This window comes from Xiphophorus hellerii, chromosome 3, assembly GCF_003331165.1.
Source record: "Xiphophorus hellerii strain 12219 chromosome 3, Xiphophorus_hellerii-4.1, whole genome shotgun sequence".
Taxonomy (NCBI): Eukaryota; Metazoa; Chordata; class Actinopteri; order Cyprinodontiformes; family Poeciliidae; genus Xiphophorus; species Xiphophorus hellerii.
In genome coordinates, this window is record NC_045674.1 from 13,516,149 (window position 1) to 13,538,733 (window position 22,585).

Below are 22,585 nucleotides of genomic sequence, written 5' to 3' on the forward strand. Positions count from 1 at the left end.
AAGGAACTATTTCTTTTTTTCTCTTTATACTGATTTTGACATCTAGATATTCGCAACTTGGTGTCAGCTGTTTGTTTCTGCATCCTGAGAAAGTTACATAACCTTCATTGTGAACTGACCATAGACGTTCTGAGTAAATCGAAAGTTAGTGGATCAGACCTGAGGCAGCCATGGAGATGCAGGAGATCCCCAGTGAGAGCCCAAAAAGCAGCAGAGAGGAGGGAGCAGGTGAGCCGATGCTGAAGGTGATAACTCAAGGTGAGCAAGGGATGAATTCATTACTTTGAGAGCATTTTGGTGCTCCGGTGTTTACATTAATTGTATGGCAATAACTTGCGCAAGCTCCAGATTTGTCTGTATTTTTGTCTTTAGAGGAAGCAGAACCAGACCATTACGAAGAACTGCAAAGTCCATCGGAGAATGTCTATGTAGAAGCCTTTCATCCGACAGTCAAATCAAGAACAGGTATGCATTTATATAAAAAATGCACAGATAAAACTGACTAACAGGACAAATGAGTTTATCCTTTGAGCTAAATGTCTGCCGAAGCAACACAACTCCTCATGTTTCAGCATGTTATTCAGTCTAGATCACCCTTTGTGATGCATCAATAGGTGCATTTTCTTTAACACTTTAACTTTTTGTTATTTAATATATATATGTATATATGTTATTTAATAATATACATTGTAGAATGTAGTACTGGCGCCAGGTAGTCCTCCACAATTTGTCTAGCATGTGGTTTCACACTGCTGCATAAAGCCATTTTATTTATCCACATGTTGTATTTGTCTAATGAAACTGAACTGTTAGATTTGCATCTTTGCCTTAAATCAATGCTAATGTGCTCTAAGCACCACAAAAAATTATAAAAATTCTCATAATAATCAAATTACTTTATTTTTAAGAATCTAGATTAATCAGAGATCTGCTTAGTGTGTCAAAAATTACTTGGTGGGCAGTCAGAAGCTAAAAAGGAAGTTTTCTTGAAGACTAGGGTGTTGCTTTTTTTTTTTTTTTTTGCAAAATCAGCAGTATTAGTGACAACTTGGATTCTTTGCACTTTAAATGTAAGGTATTTGGTATAGTCTGATGAGTAACACCTTTGCATAAATGCTGTCAAAATGAGGAAGAAAGGAAATTCCCCAGACTTCACATTTTATGACTTCAGATTTCACTTAAGACATTAAAAGTTGCATAATAGTTATGTTCTTAAGACTTACCATTTACCTTTCTAATCAAGTATATGAATAAAAATAACAAAATGAATAAACAGCATAATGCTTTCTGTCATTGCAACTATGCTGCCTCCTTGGTACAGTTAGTGATTTTTGCCTGCCGTATACACCTGCTTTTTATATGTACTAAATATAGACACAAAAGTAGCACCTGCAATCTGGTTCTGGTTTAATAAATAAGGCGGTAAGTCAGTACATTTTAATATCCTCCTCCCAATACCTTGCAGTTTCCGATGATCAGCATTTGTTTTGCATATTCATGAAGACAACTCGTTAATTTACTGTCCACATTTTGCTGACGCAATCCTTTATGCGTATTGTTTCTGGATCAGCTTTGCACATTTTATCAAGTTTGCACCTGATTTTGTGCACAAACCTTTAGAAGTCAATGTATCTCTGAACCCATTTAATGTTCCCCACCTCTTCCTACCTGAGTTACTGTCATTGTGTGTTGTTATAATACTACTAACAGTTGACTCTTTGTGGTAATAATGCAGTAGAAGTGATGAGGAAATTTCAGGACTGGACGTATTCCACAAGTGGCATTTTATCATGGCACCACATTGGAATACACTGAGCTCCAGAGAGTGACCCATTCTGTCACAACTCTTTGTAGAAGCAAGTTGCACACCTAAGTGCTGGGTTTAATACACCAGTGGCCTTGGAAGTGATTGAAATGCCTGTATTCAGGGATTTGGATGGGCGAGCCAGTGCTTTTGGCTGCAGAGTGGCATAATAAGCAATGGAGAACTAAAACAAAAGCATCCTGCGCTGTTTTCCAATTTCTGCATACAAAACTTTGAACACAAACTTGTTCTTATCACTTTCCTTCACAGAAGTCATTGATATATACTCATTATGATAAGTGTGACCCGAACACAGATCTAATATGACCTGTAATGAAATCCTATCTCTTGTTTTGGAGAAGAACGTCCTTGTTGAGACATGTTTGGGTTTTGTACTTTCTCACTGTCTGTCTCTCTTACACACACAAGCACATTCTCATTCTTAAAGAGGAAGACACATAAAGATTAAAGCTTGGGGGCATTCAAGGACAAGCTCTGTGCAATGTGAATAATTAAGGAATTACTGGGAGTTGTCATGGTGCTGCAGTGGGAGGGGTCTCTTTAAACATCAGCAGAGGCAGCTTGCGTCAGCAGCGCAGGAAACCAGAGCAGAAAAGACTAAACAAGGTGCCTGATATTTAGTAGAAGGACAGTTTTCTCCATGTACATCAAATTTTTTCGCAGCTATGTTGAGGATAAAAAAGAGAAACCAGATGAGGCAGAATTGTCCGTGGAGCTGGAGGGAGAGGAAGGTAATGGGTGAAGTGTTTTTTTCCACTCTGATGGTGGTCTTTGTAGTGCTCACTGACATTTGGTTTTCCTCTTCAGGCAAACAGGATGAAGGAAAAACAGGACTTTACCGGATGCTGTGTTTAATCCTCACAATAATCTGCTTCCTCCTTCTCATTCTGGTTTTTGTCCTCGGTGTGAAACGTAAGTACCCACCGCCATGCATTACTGCAACTAAATCACACACCTCAGGATGACTTAGATGTAATGTAGGGCATTATATTTATGCAGACAGTGATAACCTAACGTGCTTTAGGATGATCCAGTGTTTTGCAACAACAGATTGTAGCAGACTGCTGTTAGCTGCAGAGCTGCAGCCTGAGGGTGCTGTTCTTGCCCTCATAACTCCTCCCACTGTCCTCTGTTTTGTAGTCCAGACTGGATCCACAGTCTGCTCAGGGAACAGCAGATTCGGGGACCAACAAAATCCAACATGCAGCTTTGAGGACTGTCAGAGTCGCTTCCCAAAGAGTCAGTTCAACAGTAAGTGTGAAGATGCTAAATACTGAATAAATAAAACCTTCTATAAGCAAATAAAAACATCTGATACTTTGCCAGTTATTTTATTTGATGTATTGATATATATTGCCTTACCTTTATCTAAAGAGGTCTTGTTCAGAAGTTCAAAGCATGTGCTTGACAAATAAGAAAAGGAGACAAGTGTGACAAAGTTTCAAACCTTGAACATTATCCATAGCAGATGAACAACATTCAGATGTCATTTAAAGTTTTTATTTAACTGGTAATTTGGGAACAAAGCTGTTGAAGATCTTTTTTGTTTGCGCACTAGTTGTTTCACTATGTTTTGTAGTTTGCAGTCTTGTGGGAACCGTCTGCCATGCGACATTTTGTAGCTATGGGCCATTTCAAACCTGTTTTGACAATCTGACTTAAAGTAATTTTCTATAATCTTCTTACAGTCTCTTGTTATTTGTCTCCAATTCATCCTGTCTACTAAGCGTATGCTCAGAGTTATTTTGTCTTGATCAAGGATTATAATCTGTCACATTTCAATAGAGTGAGCTGACTCACACTGTGATCAAAACTTTAAGAGTTTAAGAAATGTCAAACAACTCCAATATTTTGGACGACACCTACACATACCACAAATTAAAAGTATATTAATAACATCAATAAATATAAGTACTATATGTGCCAATTTACATCATGTAATCACAAATACATTTTCAAACCTATATACCTACTATTTACACATTTGTCTTAGTAAACAGTTTTCTTTTTCATGTTTTTTGCTTTAACTCATCTGTCTCATTTTTTAGAGCTTCCCTGCCGGCAGTGCGCTAGCGGCTGGCTCACCTTTGGCAAATCCTGTTTTTTCCTGTCCACCACCAGACTGACCTGGTCCGAGAGTCAGAAGAACTGCAGCTCCAGTGGAGGATCTCTGGCTATTGTTTCCAGCCAGAATGTTCAGGTTTGCTTTGTGACGATGGTCATTATTACTGTTAGCAGTTTGTTACGTTATAATTATTTTTGCACAGTGCATTTTGTGCAAATCTGAGCACTTGTTACTCATTTTCCTCTAGAACTTCCTGACAAAGAAAGGGGAACTGAAATATTGGATTGGGCTGAAACATGAAGACTCCACATGGAACTGGGTCAACAGCAGTAAGCTGCAGCAGAGGTGATTCTTGAGAAATAACCAACTCAGATGATTTATTAAACAACCGATCGCTAAATATTATTTTAATTTTATTATGTTATTTCTGCTCACTTTTTGTTGATTTCTGTTTGTACTATGGCTGATATTAGGAGTCAGATATTAATCAATTTAGCTCATAATTATGTGACCAGGTGGGGCCACGCATTCACTGTTTGTAGAGAAATTTATTTGCAGCACCAACTGATCAGTTAATTATTAAGGTTAAAAAAAAATTTAAAAAAAAAGACCACGGCAAAAGTAATAATCTCCACTCTGACAAAGTATCTCAATGTAATTTTTGCACCATTCATCCCAACACACACACTTCTCTGCTAATAGAGGGCAGGACTTGATTTTTTTTTGTTCACAAAGAGCAGAATATTTCTTTATTTTTATGAATTTTTAATAAAAATTACAACATAAATAAACAGTAAACATAAGCTTTAACACCATAGAAAAAAAAACTCAACTGAACTTTGGCTTTTATTTTTAATCTCTGTAAAAAGAGCAACAAAAGAGATTACCTCACTTTTCTAAAAATAATCTTTGTATTTTTTACATTTTCTTGAATCGTTAACATTAATTGTTTTTATGTTTGCAGCTATTGGACTGAAGCTGTACACAACGGAGACTGTGCCTATCTGAACAGTGACGGCCCAGTTGAGAAGAACTGGGACAGAGCTTCCTGTGAATCCACCACCTACTTCATCTGTCAGCTTCAGTTCTGATGGAAACTGTCTCATCAACAATCGTCTCCATAGCAACACAACCAGCAGCTCGTTCTCACGCCACACTCCAATCATATCCACGCTTCTTAGATAAAAAATATGTTAAATTTGTGGTCTGAATTCAATGTTATTACTGCATTGTGTAATATATGTGTAGTTCTTCAGTTGTTTAGCTTTTAAAAATTGTATTTGCTGGGTTTACCTCTAGAAAAAAAAAATAAAAAAACTACAGACTGCTGTGAAGCCTTCATGAAATCATTAATCTTGAACATATTACAGTGAAACTGAATAGAGCTTGATCTGCTCCTGTAGAAGCCTAGGAAAACTTCTTTTCCAACAAAATATCAGATTCTGTATTATTTGCACTCTTTGCTTCTGTTGTTTTCCTGTATTGATTTCTTATTTTCCTTCATCCATACTTGTTTCTTCTGTTAGTTCAGTTATTTTCATCTGATCAGTTTTGCCATGTTTTACTCGTAGTTTGCTCTTAGTTAGATTAATTTCCTGGTCTCTCCAGTCTCATATCAACCCGTTAGCTAATCAGCGCAGGTCTTTTGTTCCTGCATTCACCATCATACTATTTAAACTTTCTCCTGCTCACACTCCTTGCTGGTTCCTCCATTTGGATTCCTGTTTTTGTTTTGGCTCTGGCTCCCAGTGTTTTTAATACGTTTTTTTCATAATTTTTTAATTAAAATATTCTTCACCAACAAGCTGCCTCTGCCTCCCGGCATTTGTGTCCTTCATCAACCAACCTACAACATGACACAAAGTTCAGTAGATGACATGGTATCTAACCCTGGTTCTGTATGTTCATGTGCAATAAGGTGGATGAAGTACAGTGTAGAACAAGGGGCTGGTTTATACCACATTACTGGTTCCCCAACTATGTAAATTTGTTCTAAATGACTAACTTATATTTCTTTACCAGTTGTTATGCATAGGCAAGTCTGACCTCTTATTATACAAGATGTAAGCCGGACCTGCAATGCAGGAATGGGACCTGGTCATGTAGACAGTCCAAAGGGCTAAAGAGGAAACCAATAAGTGAAAAGAAGACAATCTTTTAATAACCTGTCAAGATGCCAAGAATAAATACTTACAGGTGGAAAAAACCAATGAGAACAATGAAACTCAGCCACATAAACTTTGTCGGGTCTCCAAATATAATCGAGGAGGAAATGAAAGAAAAAAGTCAAAACAACACTTGTGAGTAGATTTGCTCAATCCACCTTCAACTTCAATACATCTCTACCATGTTCCCACAGGACGATGCTGCCACTACCATGTTACAGTCTTGGGATGGTGTGTTCAGGTTGTTTGTTTTTTGCCACATGTAGGGTTTCTCATCAAGGCCCAACTCTTAAACTTGACTTCTTATAAATGTCAGACACCACAAATAGCTGAGGGTTTTGGTTTCTGCAAGCAAAGAACATGACATTGCACCGGCCAAAAACCAGACATGGCGCCATCAACTCAACTTCCTTCTAGCATCTCGCAAGCTCTGAACACACACAGTAGCAGCACCAAGGACCCATCGTGTATTCTGGGCAAAACATTACAAACAACAGCAGAAACATATATATATTTTTTGCTTTTGCATCAGTGATGGAAAAGAAAATACAGTGAGCATCAGTGCTCAGTTTGTTTACATGCAAGTAGCGGAAAACCCCCACTGAAAACAGTGAATAATTTGAAGATAAGCAAATGAAAAAAAGGGAAAATTATAGCAAATGATGGCTTCATATAACTTCATCAACATATTCTGAGTCAGCTTCCTAAGGAATTAACTTGTCTATAAATATTTAGAGGAAGAACAAAACTAATACATGTGCATCACAATAAATTCATTGAACGATTAAGTAATACCAATAAATAAAATTTTTATTTAAAATGGAACCGTTACATACCATACATTTATTACATGAATTGATGCATTTAATGGGTTTATTTCTGTTAATCTGGATGATTATGGCTAACGAGAAACAAAAATTCAATGTTGAGAATATTAGACCAGATCAATGTAAAGTTTAAATTGAAAGAGCAGTGCTTCCTTACATTTATTGTATATAAATGTTTAAGGGGTGCCACTAATTGTTGCAGGATTGATACTTTATTAAACAAAACTAATTATTTATATTGCATTGATTGTTGTGATGTGCATCTGGAGCAACTGATATGCATTGCCTTTTAGATCAATTAACATATTTTAATATGTTAAAATATGTTAATAACTTTGCTCCTAACGAGAAGGACATACCATATTTCTTTTAAAGATCTTTTACTCTATGTCATGATGTCATGTTGTCAGATGGGTTCTTGATTTGCAGTTTTCTTTATATTGCTTTGCATGTTATAAAAAAAATACATTTACTTCAAGGTATTGGACAGAAAAGAGCTGAACAGACACACATAATACTTTGCAGATATTTAATTGCAATACATTTCAAAAACAATGCCTTCCATTTCACAGTTCTTCATTATGTATAACAAAATATCTCACGGAACTTGAGCTTTTTATGTGGTAAAAATTAAAAATAAAGCCCAAGGGGGTAAATGATTCCATAGCATTTTAAAAGATTTCTCTTCTCCAAGTCTTTCCTCTGAATAAAAAACCTAGATTATTATCACACATTGCACTGCTTACAAGTGAGCTAAAAGGTGAGGCAAGTTCAAACTCCAAAAGCTATTTGTCCATTTTATACATGTGGTTTAGGGGAAGGGCGGAATTAAATAAAAGAAAAAGAAATGTCTAAGGGGAAGTGATGAGTCTTCTTTGAAATGAGTCAAACGTTGACTGGACTTAAGGAGCTGTTCTTTTTCTTTACAACCAATTTGACCTATACATATTTGCTACTTAGCATCACTCCTCATTTGTGTTTAAACGTTGAAAAAGTTACATAACCTTCATTGTTAGAGACCTTAAACTCTCTGGGTGAATAAGAATTTAGGGAATTAAACCAAAAGGCAGCCATGGAGATGCAAGAGATCCCCACAGAGAGCCCACAAAGCAATGAAGAGGAGGGAGCAGGTGAGCCGAAGCTGGAGGTGATAACTCAAGGTGAGGAAGATATTTAGTGGATTAGCACAGGAGATAGTGCTCAGGTGTTTAAATTAATTGCGTGTAAATTTGAAAGTGAGCTCCAGATGTGTTTGTATTTTTGTCTTTAGAGGAAGCAGAACCAGTTCATTACGAAAGCCTGCAAAGTCCGTCAGAGGATGTCTATGTAGAAGCCTTTCCTCCAGCAGTCAAACCAGGAGATGGTATGTCTGCAAATCAGATATGGAATATTTTCTTTTGGATGTATAGCAAAGACTAATGGACAGGACAAATGAGGAAAATGTCTCAGCTGAATTAACCATGCTTCTAAAATGTAAAATGTTACATGTTATGTTAGTCTGGATAAGATAATTTTGTGATGCATTTAAAGGTGCATCTTCTTTTATAGTTTTTTTTCCTTTAGCATTTTTGCATGTAATGTTTTCTAGCATTGTTCACATTTTAAATAATAAAAAATGTCAGGTTTGGGAAAGTGATTGAATCAGGCTAGACACAGTCATGGAGAAGCAGAGAGTCCAAAAAGGAGCAGATGAGCTGACACTGGACGTGATAACTCATGGTGAGCAAAATATTAATTAGTATTGATCAAATTTTCAATTAAAGCAATAATTTTAGAAATTAGTTAGCCTCGGCTGGAACACACAAATCGTTCATTTGAATGTTATGTAGTCTCACACTGCTGTAAAAAAGGTGTAGTTTCACTTACGCATGTTTCTGCACGTCTAATGAAACCGAACCAACATATTTGCATCTCAGCATTAAAATAGTGTTGCTGTGTTATAAATACATCAGAAATGAACATTCACAAAATGAATAATGTTTAGTACTAAAATTGAAAAAAAGCTACATTTAAAAGAGATCACTCTAGTATGTCATAGAAATGAACAGGTTGCCAGTCACTTAGTGGTGGAGGCTTTAGCATTCTAAAAGATTTGAAATGGTTTTTGTTTTTGCAAAGTGCAGCAGTAACAACTGTGGGTCTGCAACTGTGGGTCTGCACACTTGTGGAAAACGTCACACACTTGTAGTGTGTGAAGTTTCTTGTTCAGCAAACAACTCATTTACATATAGAGGAAGAAAGCAATCTTTCTTCCTCATTTTATAACCATTTCCCCATGTAAATATATAAAATAAATACTCAATAAGGAGTATAAATTTGTATCTGGTTAAATACCAGAGATGCTACATGCATTTTAGGAAAATGCTATTAATTTTGAATAGTATTTAATCAATCTGTAATTCAGATGTTAAATTTTTATCCACAGATTTACGGAACTAAATTTAGTAGACATGTCAGTTTACGTTTCTTCTGGGTTTTCTAAATTGAATAGTCGTTTGTTTTTTTTTCAAACTACCAGTTAGATAACACATAATTCTATGCACATGGCGATATATCAAAATATGCCTCTCTGCTATGTTACTGTTCAGCGTACAATTTAGATACAGACCTTCTGAAATAAAACATTATTCTCCCTGTTCTCAGGAGTTGGGGCTTTAGGTGTTGGCAACTTTTCATCGTTGATTTTTCTTGGGGCCCAAATGTGGATGAATCACAGAAGGTTTTGTTTTCTCTGTGACCTTTCTCGTAAGAGCTGTAGTAATTAAATTTTTTTATTGAGAACTCAAATTTTGAAGACTGGCCATGCCTCTTAGACATACGGTTAGATAAAAAGTGTGATTTTGAACTCTTTAGGTCCCCCATGCCTTATGAGCAAACTCACCTAATTTCAAGACTACTGGTCAAATAATCTACAGAGTTTGATCAAAAGCAGAGGCTATAAGCACCTGTTAGTTGCAGGGCATGGGGAAAGGAAAGTTTTGGATAGGTGTCAAGAGGTTCTACAAGTGTATCAAATTTTATACCACTACAACACAGTAAAGTAAATAAGGAAGGTGTTTTAATCATTTCTATTGGGACTTTTGCGAGAACCTGGTGTGTTCTCAATATTCTGAGAGTTTTCATAGTGTAATAAAGCTTCTTGAGCTATTTTCCTACTGATGATTTTGAACACGACCTTGTTCTGATTACGTTTTCTGCACTGAAATCACCAGCATTCGCTCGTTATGATAAGTGTGACCCAAACACGGATCTAATATGGCTTGCAATGAAATTATATCTCTTGTTTTGGAGTACAAAGTCTCTGTTGTGACTCTGTTTCTACAAGAGAAAGAGATTAAAGCTTGGGGGCATTCAAGGACAAGCTCTGAGCTACATGAATAATTTAGAAATTCCTGTGTGTTGTCATGGTGTTGCGGTGGGAGGGAGACTCTTTAAACTCTACCCCAGGCGCATTTGAGTTAGAACACAAAAGAATAAGCACCCTGCCTGGCACACAGTAGGACAGCTTTCTCCATGTACATCAAATTTTTTCGCAGCTATTTTGAGGATAAAAAAGAGAAACCAGATGAAGCAAAATTGTCGGTTGAGCTGGAGGGAAAGAAAGGTAGGGATGAAGTGTTTTTTCCACTCTGATGGTGGTCTTTGTAGTGCTCACTGACATTTGGTTTTCCTCTTCAGGCAAACAGGATGAAGGAAAAACAGGACTGTACCGTCTGTTGTGTTTTATCCTCGCAATAATCTGCCTCATTCTTCTCGTAGTTGTTGTCGTTCTCGGTGTGAAACGTGAGTATGTGCCTCCATGCATTAGTGCAACTAAATCACACAGCTACGTTAGATGTCAGATTTAAAGTAGGTTATTATAGCAGACAGTGAAAACCCAGCATGCTTTAGGAAGCAATATCTTATTCTTTGATCCAGCTTTCATTATTATAACAACAGATCTCCCATGCAGTACATTGCTAGCTGCAGAGCTGCAGCCTAAGGGTGCTGTTCTTGCTCTGTCCTCTGTTTTCTAGTCCAAACTGAATCCACACTCTGCCAAGGAAATGACAGATTTAATGACCAACAAAGTCCTTCTCCATCATGCAGCCTGGAGATCTGCCAGCACCGCTTCCCAAAGATGACATTCAAGAGTAAGTGTAAATTTGACAAAATACTGACAAAATAAACCTTTAACGAATGAAGAAAAACATATGATGCTTTATCTTTTATCGTATTTTTCAAGATAGTTTTGCTTTACCAGACCTTTTGTCTAAAGTGGTCTTGATCAGAAGTTATCCAATCTTTCTGCAGGTGTTTGGCTTTTCGTCTCATTTTCTCTATCTGACCATGACAGCAAATTGTGTTGACAAATAAGAACAAAACAAAGTATCAAACCTCGAAAACAACTCACAGCAGAAAGACAACATGTTAAAGTCATTTAAAGTTGTTATTCAACTGTGGGAGCAAAGTTGTTAAGATCTTTTATGGTGTTGGTCATTTCACTCGTAAACTATGTTTCACTTCTGTAGTTTACAAGGTTGTAGGAACCATCTGCTGTGGGTCAATTTGTAATTTTGGGTCATTTTGAGCCCACTCTGAACACTTATTTTCTATAATAAGTCTCTCACAGGGAAATTTAAATGTGGCTCCAATTAATCCAATCTACAAGGAAGAGTTTTCACCTGATCTGTCTCATTTTTTAGAGCTTCCCTGCCAGCAGTGCGCTAGCGGCTGGCTCACCTTTGGCACATCCTGTTTTTTCCTGTCCACCACCAGACTGACCTGGTCCGAGAGTCAGAAGAACTGCAGCTCAGGAGGAGGATCTCTGGCTATTGTTTCCAGCCAGACTGTTCAGGTTTGCACTGTGACACTGGTTATTATCACTTATAGCAGTTTGTTACGTTACAATTATTTGCACAGTGCAATTTGTGCGAATCTTTTTCTCCTTTCTCTCTAGAATTTCCTCACAAGGAAAGGGAATCTGAAGTACTGGATTGGACTGAGACATGAAGACTCTACATGGAACTGGGTCAACAACAATGAACTCCAGCAGAGGTGAATGTAGAAAAATAATGCAAGACATTGCAAGAAACTTGCAATGATGATTACGATGATTTATGAAACAACTGACAGCTAAATATTGATCAGTTTTATAATCGTATTAAATAATTTCTCCTCATTTTTCTGCTTTGTTTTGCCTGAAATAAGAATTTTGAATCAGATACTGATTAATTCAGTTCAAATATTTGACCAGGTGGGGGCACTCATGGGCTGTGTATACAGAAACCAACCTGTCATTTAATCATCAGGTTGGGAGAAATGAGAAAAACCCCCACAGTATCACAGCAGATCATCTCTGTCCTGACAAAGTATCTGAATGTGAATTTTACACCATTCCTTCGAAATGAAAAAATGCTGCTCCTGTTCTGTTAACAAAACTTCAAAAACTATAACATATAACTCATGTTCTGCTTTCACTCAACAAGCTGAATTGATTTATGACATTTTGGTCCTGATTTTAGAGGGTCTTCATGGTCATGCTCCATTATATTTAGAGAATCTTCCAGAGCCAAACCTCCACAACAATACTAAGGTCAAACCAGTCGCTCTTAGATACTGTGAGGTTTAATCAGAAAAGTAAAGATGATCATGTCTTCACTGCTGCAGCCCCAAAATTGTGAAATAATGTACCGATGCATATAAGAGCGTCTCACAATCTCAAGACATTTAAGGTGCTTATAAAGACCTACCTCTACTTTTTCACTTTTGAATTAAATAGAGCTTGACATCTTAACTAACACTATTTTTGCATGTTTTAAATCTTTTTAAACTAGTTACTTTATTCATGAATTCCATGTGTTTTTCCTTTTAAACTCCAATTAATTATTTTGTTTTGCTCTGCAGGACTTGGTGCAGCTTCTTTGTTGCTAAGTGCTTCATAAAGTTGACATTAACATATACACACACTCTGCATTTGTGATACATTTATCAAAGATGCGGGCGAGACTAAATAAAAAAAACAAATGCAGTTAATTTCTCCACTTTAGAATGGAGGCAAATTTTGTTTTTGACATGGCAAGATAAAGAAACAGCTAAAAGCAGCTTCATCGCATTTAGGACACAGCTTGCCTCAGGTGGTTTTTGTCATTCTCAGAAAGAGCTACAACACCAGACAATATTTCACTTTCCAAAGAACTTAATATCCTAGATATTCAGTTTGGTCGTTAACATTAATTGTTTTGTTTGCAGCTATTGGACTGAAGCTGTACACAACGGAGACTGTGCCTATCTGAACAGTGACGGCCCAGTTGAGAAGAACTGGGACAGAGCTTCCTGTCAATCCACCACCTACTTCATCTGTCAGCTGCAGTTCTGATGGAAACTGTCTCATCAACAATCGTCTCCATAGCAACACAACCAACAGCTTGTTCTCACACCACTCTCTAATCATATCCAAGCTTCTTAGATGACGTAAATATTAAATTTGTGGTCAGAATTCAATGTATGCCATTGAGTTATACTTACTGCTGTGATATGATTTGTGCCTTAGTAGTTTAGCTTTCATCAGCTTCAGTCAGGAACCTATAATGTTTATGATGATACATTTCATGTTGACTCAAATAAAGACCAGTAAATTTGTTTTAATAACACTTTATTCTCATATAAAAGTGTGCATTCATCTTTCTGTCAAGTGGAATGTTTCAATATTATGTTCGCTCTGGATATATTTCTGTTACATACATTTTTAAAATATATATTGCTATAAAAATAACATACTTCACTATAGCATAATACTGCAAAAATAACTGCACAGTTCACTACAAAGAAAAATACAGATACATCTTCAAGTCAGTGACGTGTCGTTGCTTCAAAAAGTTTAGATTATGATCAGGTAGAGTTTCATTTTATACGTATCTGATGTCCTGGATGTCCACTGGCTCCTCCTGCTCCATCTCCAAACCTAAAGCGCTGTTTCGAATCATCTCCCACCCCGCCTGTGCCTTCCTCTTGCCTGTGTTTTGGCGTTCGCGCACCGGGACGTCCTTTGTTGAGTCTGACTTTTCACTGCCCTCCATTTCATTCAGACTAGAGAAGACCTTGACGTAGCGTCGCATCTTTTGCATCATGGGGTCGTTCCTGTCTTCAACCCTGCAGAAGAGGAGCTTCAGTAAATCATAGTCGGAAAACTTTTATGGAACATGAACAACGTTCAAACTCAAAATACACTCTGGTCTGGAGGTCACCTTTCACTGCAGCCAAGTAAAATTAGAAAGTAAACATGGTGCTGATCATTTTCATCCCTTTTGATAGTTTGTATGTTTATGACTTTATGGCAATCTATTTGATTCCCTTGGATAACAAATTGACTAGTTTGAATAATAATAATGTGAAGAAATGATCTTGACTCCATTGTTTGATAACCAGGATAAGTTTGGAATGAATGAACTGAATGGTTGGATTAATTACCTTCCTATAGCGGCTTGGTTTTATGTGAACAGAAACATCTATAAGACTGTTTCTGCTAACAAAATGTTGGACTCTCCGCTTTTATTTGTGCTTTACTGTTAAGTTGCTATATAGTTTAGCCACCACCAGGGGGAGCACCAGCCTTGAAGGTTCCTTCCACTTTTTACTGATTATCCAGAGATCCTGTCTGTGCTAGTTCTACTGAAATGAATGTTCTAAAATGAAAAATAAAACAGAGTAGAGCAATTAAAAATAACATGTAAAAAAACATTTTTAGTAACTTTTTAAATTAAACCTTACTTTAAGCTACAGTAGGAGACTTTGGAAGTTAAAGTACTTTAGGACCACGGTAAAGTCAAGCATTAAGCATTTTATCTCTAAGACTATTTTCATTCTACAGGAAGGTTGTCTTATCAACCAAAGAATGTGGTTCGGGAGTGGCTTGTTAAAAAAACAAAAAACAAAACAGCAAAGTCTTATGTGCAAAATTCTGTCTTTAGTTCATGAAATACTTAATTGTTTCTTCTACAAATAGTTCAGTGACATTTCCCATCGAGGTCCAAAGCAATGAACAAAAAAGTGATGATAAATATGTAGAAAACATCATTAGAAATGTTAAACATAATAAGACACACAACAAGCTTTCATATTGAATGATTTCCACTGGTTTGATTAGAATCCAGCACTTACCGAGGACAAGGAGCTCACACATTCATGATCAATCAATTCCCTCCTTTTGCACTTTTCTTCTTTTTTTAATCACAATTTATTGTGATGTAACAGTTTCTATGCCCTCCAGATTGTTTTTCACATTTTATCCTAAGCCAACATCAATATTTCACTGGGGTTTTAAAGGACAAACCAAAACAAGCTACACAATCATGAGGAGGATAGAAAATGCTGCATGCTTTTGAGGATTTTTACAAAATATGGATCTGAAAATTGTGGATTGAATTTATTTTCAGGTTCCTTCAGTCCATCTTTACAAAACCCTCTGCAATAACAATTACAAGTCTTCTGAGGCAATTCTCTGCCAGTTTTGAACAACTAGAGGCTGATTTTTTTTTGCTATTTGTCTTTAAAGAGCATCTCAAACTCAAAGTGAACGTTAAGTGTCTGTCAACTGCAATTTTTAGGTTTAGTTACTGATGCTTGGGTTGTTGAACACTTTAATGTCCACCATTTCTTGGAGTTCTGGATGTTTGTTCAGGGTCATTAACCTGCTGGTGGGTAAAGCACCTGCTCATTTTTAAGTCTTTTGCAGCTTCTAACAGATTTTTGTCGGGAATTGTTTCGTCTATCTGAATGTTAAATGGCTTGTAGCAACAGTGATTTTCTTACAGCTTTAAAATGATACTTTTTTAAAAAATTTTGAGCTGATTTAAGATCAGATTTGAAGAGTTTGTTTTTAGTAATTGTCTTTTCCGGCTCTTGTTATCATACACTATTTATCTGCACAACCTCTCTTTGAGATCTGAGCCACATTCTCTTACCTGAGATACCAGCGCTCTTTAAGGCCGTAACTGAGCCCACACACGCCAAGCCGAGGCCACAGACAGCGAGGAAGCCTCCTCTCCAGCATCAGAGTTGTGGCTACAACCTGAACAACAAATATCCCAGCTGTAAGCATGACACAGCAGTGTTGAATCCACGCTGACAGGGTGATGACTTGAGCGTGCGCAACAGCTACCTGAGTCCTCCAGAGCTCGTCTCTCTCTTGGGCTACCCTCCAGTGTGTGTCACTCATCATGGCGATCAGCAGGTTGATCAGCAGGGTGTAGCAGAACACAGAGAAGCAGAAGTGCAGCACGTGGACGATGGGGGGTGTTGTGAAGGTGTGATCCACAGGCAGGTCGATCAGACCCACGCTGAGTTCAAACAGGGAGAAGAGGGTGATGGGGAAGGACGTGTATGCAGGGATAGAACCTGGGACTTGGGTCATGTATACCGTCCAAAGAGCTAAGGGGAAGATTAGACAAACAAGTGAATGAGAAAAACAATTTTAAAAAATGTAAAAACACCAAGAATAAATACTTACCGGTGGAAAAACCGACGAGGACAATGGCACTCAGCCACATAAACTTTGTCAGGTCTCCAAATATAACCTAGGAGGAATGAAAGAAAAACATTTTTTAAAAAGTCACATAAATCACATTGCCACATTGTATTGTAACATTAATAACTGTAATATGTTGTGTACTGCAAAACAACCGCATAGCTTTGACATTCCTTCTCACCTTCTGTATCATGATGACGTACGGGCCAAGCATTTCAAACCCGCGAGCGAAGAACATGACGTTGCACCAGCCAAGAACCAGACACAGCGCCATCACTTCCCTTTCCCTGTGCACCTCACATGCTCTGAACACACACAGCAGCACCACCAAGGCCGCGTAGCTTATTCTGCATAAAACATTACAGACAACAATAGAAGCATCAAACAACATGTCTGCAAATTTTGCTCTTGTGTCTCTGCTGTAAAAATGTTTCTACTTACAGTATGACATGGAAGGGTCCTCCCAATGCCGTCTGGCCGAAGTAACGCTTTGCACCGACTCTCAGTATATCAGGGATCTGTTGGTAAAATGACATGGAGGAGGATGTTTTAACACACACAGCTGCTTCATAAAAGCATAAAGATAGGACATGAGTCATGTGCTGACCTCCAGCACCAGGATGAGTATAGCTCCCAGGACACTGATGACCTCTCCAGCCAGCCGCAGACTGTCCCCATAAGTCACATAACTCTCCTGAAGCAGGAACAGGAAAATACAAGTTTCAGTTTGATGTTTACATGCATGCGGTGGGATAAAAAAACCCCTGAAAACTTAGTCGACTGAATAGTTTGGAGATGAGTTAATTAAAAAAGGGAACATTATAGGAAACAAGCCTTCACACCAGTTCATCAACATCTTGGTTAGTTTCTCAGGGCATTAGTTTGTTTATAGATCTTCACAGGAACAGGAAAGCAAACACATGTGTATCACAATAAATGGAAATACTATTGAACAGCTAATTAATACCAGTGAATAATTTCCAAAATTAACACTATATGGCATAAATTCTTTAGACCCATAGTTATGTATTAAATGGGTTTACGTCTGTTAATTTTGTATGATTATAACTCAAGAAATACTTAATTTTCATAATGTGAAATTATATCCTCAGAACTATAAACTTAAAAATAAAACGGGGTGTGCCGTAGTGGCGTAGCGGTTAGGCCTTGAGTCCTCGACGTGGCTGTCGCGGGTTCGACTCCCGGACCTGACGACATTTGCCGCATGTCTTCCCCGTTTCCTGTCAGCCCACTATCATATAAGGGACACTAGAGCCCACAAAAGACCCCCTGGAGGGGTAAAAAACATCTTCATATTTCCTTTATGTGATTTTTTTTTAAAGAGTTGTGGCCCTACTGCTTTTTTAAACAAAATTATTACTTTTGTTGTGGTATTTTGTTTATCTAGAGAATAAATGTGATCTAATTAAATGATAGGTTCCAGATTATGCAATTGAAATAAAAAGTTTATTTATTCACCAGTGATGGTTTTTAAAGAAACACTGTGTTCAAAGTATAAAGAAATTACTGCATATAAAATCTGATTAGATGAATGTTTGATGTGAAATCCCTTTTAATTCATTAAACTTAAAGCAGAGGTAGTTAAATAGGAAATTATTTTGTATAAGAAACTTAATAATAATAATTTAACTAAATAATATATCATATTGTATCTTCAGATTTTAATTGTCAAACTGAGTCTGAATGTAAAATATATGCTTCTAAAAAGGAATCTCTGATAAATGCAATACAAATTTATTGTTTACCTTTTTATTACAAATTATATGATAAAGTTAAATCTACTCAAGTAAGCTTTAAACATTATTTAACTGCACCGTTGAGATTTGTTTATGTTCAAAAACAGTTTTAATTGTATGTGGTAAACCTACAACTTCAAATTTACGCTATGAATTCATGAGTGCAACACACATTGAAGGTCTTCTGAACCCGGATGGTTTTGTCCAGGTCCGTGTCGGTGTAGTTCCTGTCAGCGTCCTTTAGAGGGCGGCACATACAGCACACGGTGAAGGTCACTATGTACAGGAGATACAGGGTCAGAAGCAATCTGACGTAGGAGAGGTGGAGAAAAAACACAGTTAAAAACACAATGTATCCATCTACATTTTATTTGTTTTACTCCACACACAGATGAAACTACCTGAGATAATGTTTCCCATACAGATTCCACTTCATGCTGACCAGCTGCTTCACAGGAGTCACCTCCAGAATCCCCCTCGCCTTTAAAAAAACAAACAAAATATTATTTTTTCCCCCCATAATCTTCATACTTACTAAAATACTAAAATATATTTACTAATTTGAAATATCTGCTAATATTTCAAATTGGTAAATATAATTTTATTCATAACACAAATGACCAAATCTCAAATTACAGTGGCAACCACATGGTTTCTGTGTGGATATAGAGTGGGAGTAAATAAATTTGTTTTCTTCCCAATCCTTTTCCAGCTACATGCATTTTTTGTTTCTGTCTTAACTACAGTAGTAATATATAAAACATTAACAGGATAACCTAGACGATGTTTTGTCTGTACTGTATGCATCTTTATTGTATATATTTATCCATATATGTATGGATATATATATAACCCATTAAAGAGTATGACATGCTTTTTTTTCTTTTTTCTATATGGTGCCAAATGAATCAATAAATCAAATCAAATACTAACTCTTAACTCCTATGTGATCTCTACCTCTCTCTTCTGGCTGCCCACTATGACTTCCAGCACCGACATGTTGTCAGCCCACGAGTCGATTTCAGTCAGGTCGTACAGGTGGGAGCTCAAGGGGCCCAGGCTCCACTGGAGGACGCGCCTTTTATTAACCAGGTGCTGAAACACCTGAGAGAAAAGCTGGATTAGTGAAATAATCTGCCCCAGCTTTCTTTTCCTCCTGTGCTCTACACTCACCACGATGTTTCCCTCCTTGGCAGCCAGCTTGAAAGGTGTGAGGCCTCTGCTGTTGGGCACCATGTCAAGAGATACCGGCTGGTCCAGCTCCGCATCACGGGTTAATATCAGGTCAATGGCTTGGCATGCTGTGGTCTTATTGGGCTGCAGGACTAAAATGTGAAGCAGTGTGTTTCCTAGAAGATGAGATGCATGTAAATAAAAGGTAAATAAAATAAAGACATATTAACAGAGTTTATTTATAAATTGCTTGTTATAGTTGGAACCACATGTCATGTTATTATGTTAGTCAATCGAATTATATATAAAAATAAAATTTCCAATTCTTGAATTGGGATTTCAAACCTAGATAGTCTTGGATCCTGGTGCTGGCCCCAGCATCGATCAGCATGGTGATGATGTCCTCATTACCGGTACAAGCAGCAAAAGACAAGGTGTGCTCACCTGTAGAGCAAATACAGATGCATAAAAATTACACCACATTATTTTTATCACATTGCAAAATAACACAGAAGTTTATTTTACACAAATACCAAAAAATACCAGAAACAAATCAATATCCTTGGTATGTTGTTATTGCGAGATTGTGATGACTTACCGAAGTACAAATGTCCTCCCATCCTCTTCTTGAAATACAGACCAGTGACTCGTGGGTTGATGGCGTCTCCTCCACGGCTGATCAGATGACGAACCAGGTTGAGGTTCTGGTTCACTACAGCAATGTGGAGAGGAGTGGCACCTGAGGCACAGGTAAACAACGTTACGGCAATTTTTAAAATTTGTAAGTCTTAAAAAAAGGCAACATGTTATATTATAAAGATTTATTTATCTAGCGTCACTTTAATTTTAAAAGAAAGAAATTAATTCCCAGAATTAATGATTATTAACTTTAAAATATATATTTTTTAACTGGCAGTAAACAATCAACTGAATTCAACAGAACCGCATTAAAAACTGGATTATATTGAGCTCCGTCTAATTGGATTTGAGTCTGACTAAATGATTTGATTGGATTTCAATAAATCGAATTGATTTGAAAAGAATTTGGACCAAATTGTATTTTCAAATGAAGTCTCTAAATAAAGAAAAAAAGTTTACTCATAAAGGTCATAATGGTCCACTGTTGAAGAAAGAAGCCTGGTCAACTTCCCATTCTCAGTTTATTTACCAAAGTTACAGTTTCAGAACCCTAAAATATTTGATCGTACCGTTTCCACTGTTTAAAGTCATTTTATTGAGATGGCAGAGAAAGTACTGAAGCAATCAAAGTTTTCCCAGGTTGCCCAGCACTAACCTGCCCACCACTGATGGTAAAAAGCATTAAGTGACATCTCTGTTAAGCAGCTGACTGCAGGCTAGCTGCAAGCAAATAACCTGAGAAATATTTTACAGTATTTTAGTTATACTGTAAAGAGCAGAAAAAACACAAAAGTATAATTTCCTGATCAATAAGCAGTTTATGAAATGCTGCTTATGTTAGCTTAAATTCAAATTAGTAATTTAATTAAATGTTATATTAAGATGACAGATAGATCAGGAATTTTTTTCTTCTAATGTTTTGTGTAAATACTGAGACACAGTGATGATTTTGCTCAAGGCAAGCACACAGCGACCGATAAGGAGATTTTAGGCATTTTAAAATTGTGCAACTGGAAATGTCTCAGTAAGCATTTCCCCAGACAATTAATAAAAATAACAAGAACACGTTAACAATCAAACTGCTCATTTCATCCCTGAAACTATCTTTTGACATAAGCAGCTAATTCCCAACACTGCGAGCAAATCAAATTATTTCTAAGAAGTCAGAAAATTTTGGTGCGCTAAAGCATGTTAGAAATCTCAGCAGCCAGCAGAAACAACAGTGGGACAACAGCAGTGAGACACCTGAGGTAAAGTGAAGCTTTGAACTAAAATGACTCTGAGTGCCAGTCCGCATGTCAATGACCTTGTTATCATGAACAGTTGAAACCCACCCAATGAGCCCGGCTACCGCTCTCCTCTAGCAGAGGAAAAAGCTGTAAAGACCAAGATTTGGATGATTTATTGTTCACGTAGATCAGCGAATTTTGCTTTGTCTAAAGATTTGATGAAATCTAGTTTCACATGTTTGTTACTTCGAATCAGAATTGTTTTTTTTTTTATCTTAGATTCTGTCTGCTGTTCATTTGCTTTTTTCCTCTACTTATTGCACATCTAGTTACGTTTATCTTCTTTAACAGTGAGATTTTGACATTTTAATAATGTGCATCTGTTTAAGTTTAGGTGTGTTAACACTCTTGAACCTTGAAAAAGCTCAGAGGTCATGGGCTCATTGATGAGGTCAGGAGCTCCGTCCATCAGAGCCACGGCAGCGTCCAGGTTATCGTTCATCACAGCAACGTGAAGAGCCGTCTCTCCGAGGGATCCTGAGTGACAAGAATTATTCTAATGTTACCGAAATGATAAAACACTACAAAAAGGTTTCATTTTTATTAGTTTTACTCCTACCTCTCTCAAATATGTTGGTGGAAGAACAGCTCAGTAGCTTCTTTATGCAACCAACACTGTTGTTTTTAGCAGCGTAGAAGAGAGGAATGTCATTTATGCTGCAAAACAACACGAAAGCCACAAAATGTAAACTTTTAATGCATTCTGGCCAAGAAAAAAAAAAAAAGCAGTTGCAGAGGCTTCAGGTATGATAGTACTTTTTTGTGTAGTAGAGAAATGTTTCATCCAGCATTTCGCTCCATCCTTTTTTGTTCTGAAGGCGAAACCTCAGCTGGGTCCACCAGTGGTTGAGCTCGCTGGGAGCAGATCTAGCCAGAGACGGAGACATTGAGTCCTGATGTTCAACTGGAAAAGGGATATACAAGGGTTTTAGTTATTTACAGGTCAACATAACCCGATTTAGGTCTATATTTGCAAGGAATGTGAATAATTTTAAAAGCAGAAACAATTTCTTTAAGAATTTGAAAGTGAAAGGCCATCTTACCCTCACAGAGCAAAGTGCTGCTTCTCTTCTTTTACAACTCCTCAGTCATAACCCTTTAAATTTGGGCTCAGCACCTTGAAAATGTCCCTGAGTAGAAATCCCAGTGGCTTTGCAATTATATATGACCCCAGCATGGAAGAGGAGGAGACATGTGGTGGGACCGGGAATGAATGGGCGGAGAGCGGACAGGTGAGGCAGGGACAGTGAGGTGGTAATGAGCAGGTAGACTTTACCTGCTGGTTACAGAAATACCACAGAGAAAGTTGTGTTTGAAGCTTCGGTCCACTTGTTGACTTT

The 22,585-nt window shown here is 37.3% G+C and overlaps 2 protein-coding genes across 6 annotated transcripts; one reads left to right on the forward strand and one right to left on the reverse strand.

Moving 5' to 3' along the window:
* The first annotated feature begins 32 nt into the window (after positions 1 to 32).
* LOC116717427 (early activation antigen CD69) lies at positions 33 to 13,504 on the forward strand. Of its 5 annotated transcripts, none has more exons than XM_032558808.1 (7): positions 33 to 258; positions 373 to 465; positions 2,633 to 2,737; positions 2,966 to 3,076; positions 3,874 to 4,025; positions 4,138 to 4,235; positions 4,855 to 5,531. In XM_032558808.1, exons 1-7 carry the CDS (start codon positions 171 to 173, stop codon positions 4,979 to 4,981), a joined length of 774 nt encoding a protein of 257 aa, XP_032414699.1. In that variant the 5' UTR covers positions 33 to 170; the 3' UTR covers positions 4,982 to 5,531. The 5 variants fall into 5 exon arrangements, with proteins under 5 accessions (XP_032414699.1, XP_032414701.1, XP_032414702.1 ...); XM_032558807.1 differs by lacking the exons at positions 33 to 258; positions 373 to 465; positions 2,633 to 2,737; ... (2 more) ...; positions 4,138 to 4,235; positions 4,855 to 5,531 and adding exons at positions 7,817 to 8,042; positions 8,153 to 8,245; positions 10,561 to 10,665; ... (2 more) ...; positions 11,822 to 11,919; positions 13,114 to 13,504; XM_032558810.1 differs by lacking the exons at positions 33 to 258; positions 373 to 465; positions 2,633 to 2,737; ... (2 more) ...; positions 4,138 to 4,235; positions 4,855 to 5,531 and adding exons at positions 2,218 to 2,556; positions 10,561 to 10,665; positions 10,899 to 11,015; ... (1 more) ...; positions 11,822 to 11,919; positions 13,114 to 13,503.
* On the reverse strand, positions 13,205 to 22,397 carry trpv6 (transient receptor potential cation channel, subfamily V, member 6). Its single transcript, XM_032558806.1, has 17 exons — positions 22,289 to 22,397; positions 22,002 to 22,149; positions 21,805 to 21,902; positions 21,600 to 21,722; positions 19,916 to 20,056; positions 19,663 to 19,761; positions 19,318 to 19,493; positions 19,102 to 19,248; positions 18,546 to 18,625; positions 18,317 to 18,452; positions 16,995 to 17,081; positions 16,829 to 16,905; positions 16,569 to 16,734; positions 16,370 to 16,436; positions 16,022 to 16,290; positions 15,825 to 15,931; positions 13,205 to 14,013 (listed from the first exon to the last, which is right to left on the reverse strand). The coding sequence occupies exons 2-17, from the start codon at positions 22,130 to 22,132 to the stop codon at positions 13,770 to 13,772; spliced, it is 2,148 nt and encodes a 715-aa protein (XP_032414697.1). The 5' UTR covers positions 22,133 to 22,149; positions 22,289 to 22,397; the 3' UTR covers positions 13,205 to 13,769.
* Between the last annotated feature and the right edge of the window lie 188 nt (positions 22,398 to 22,585).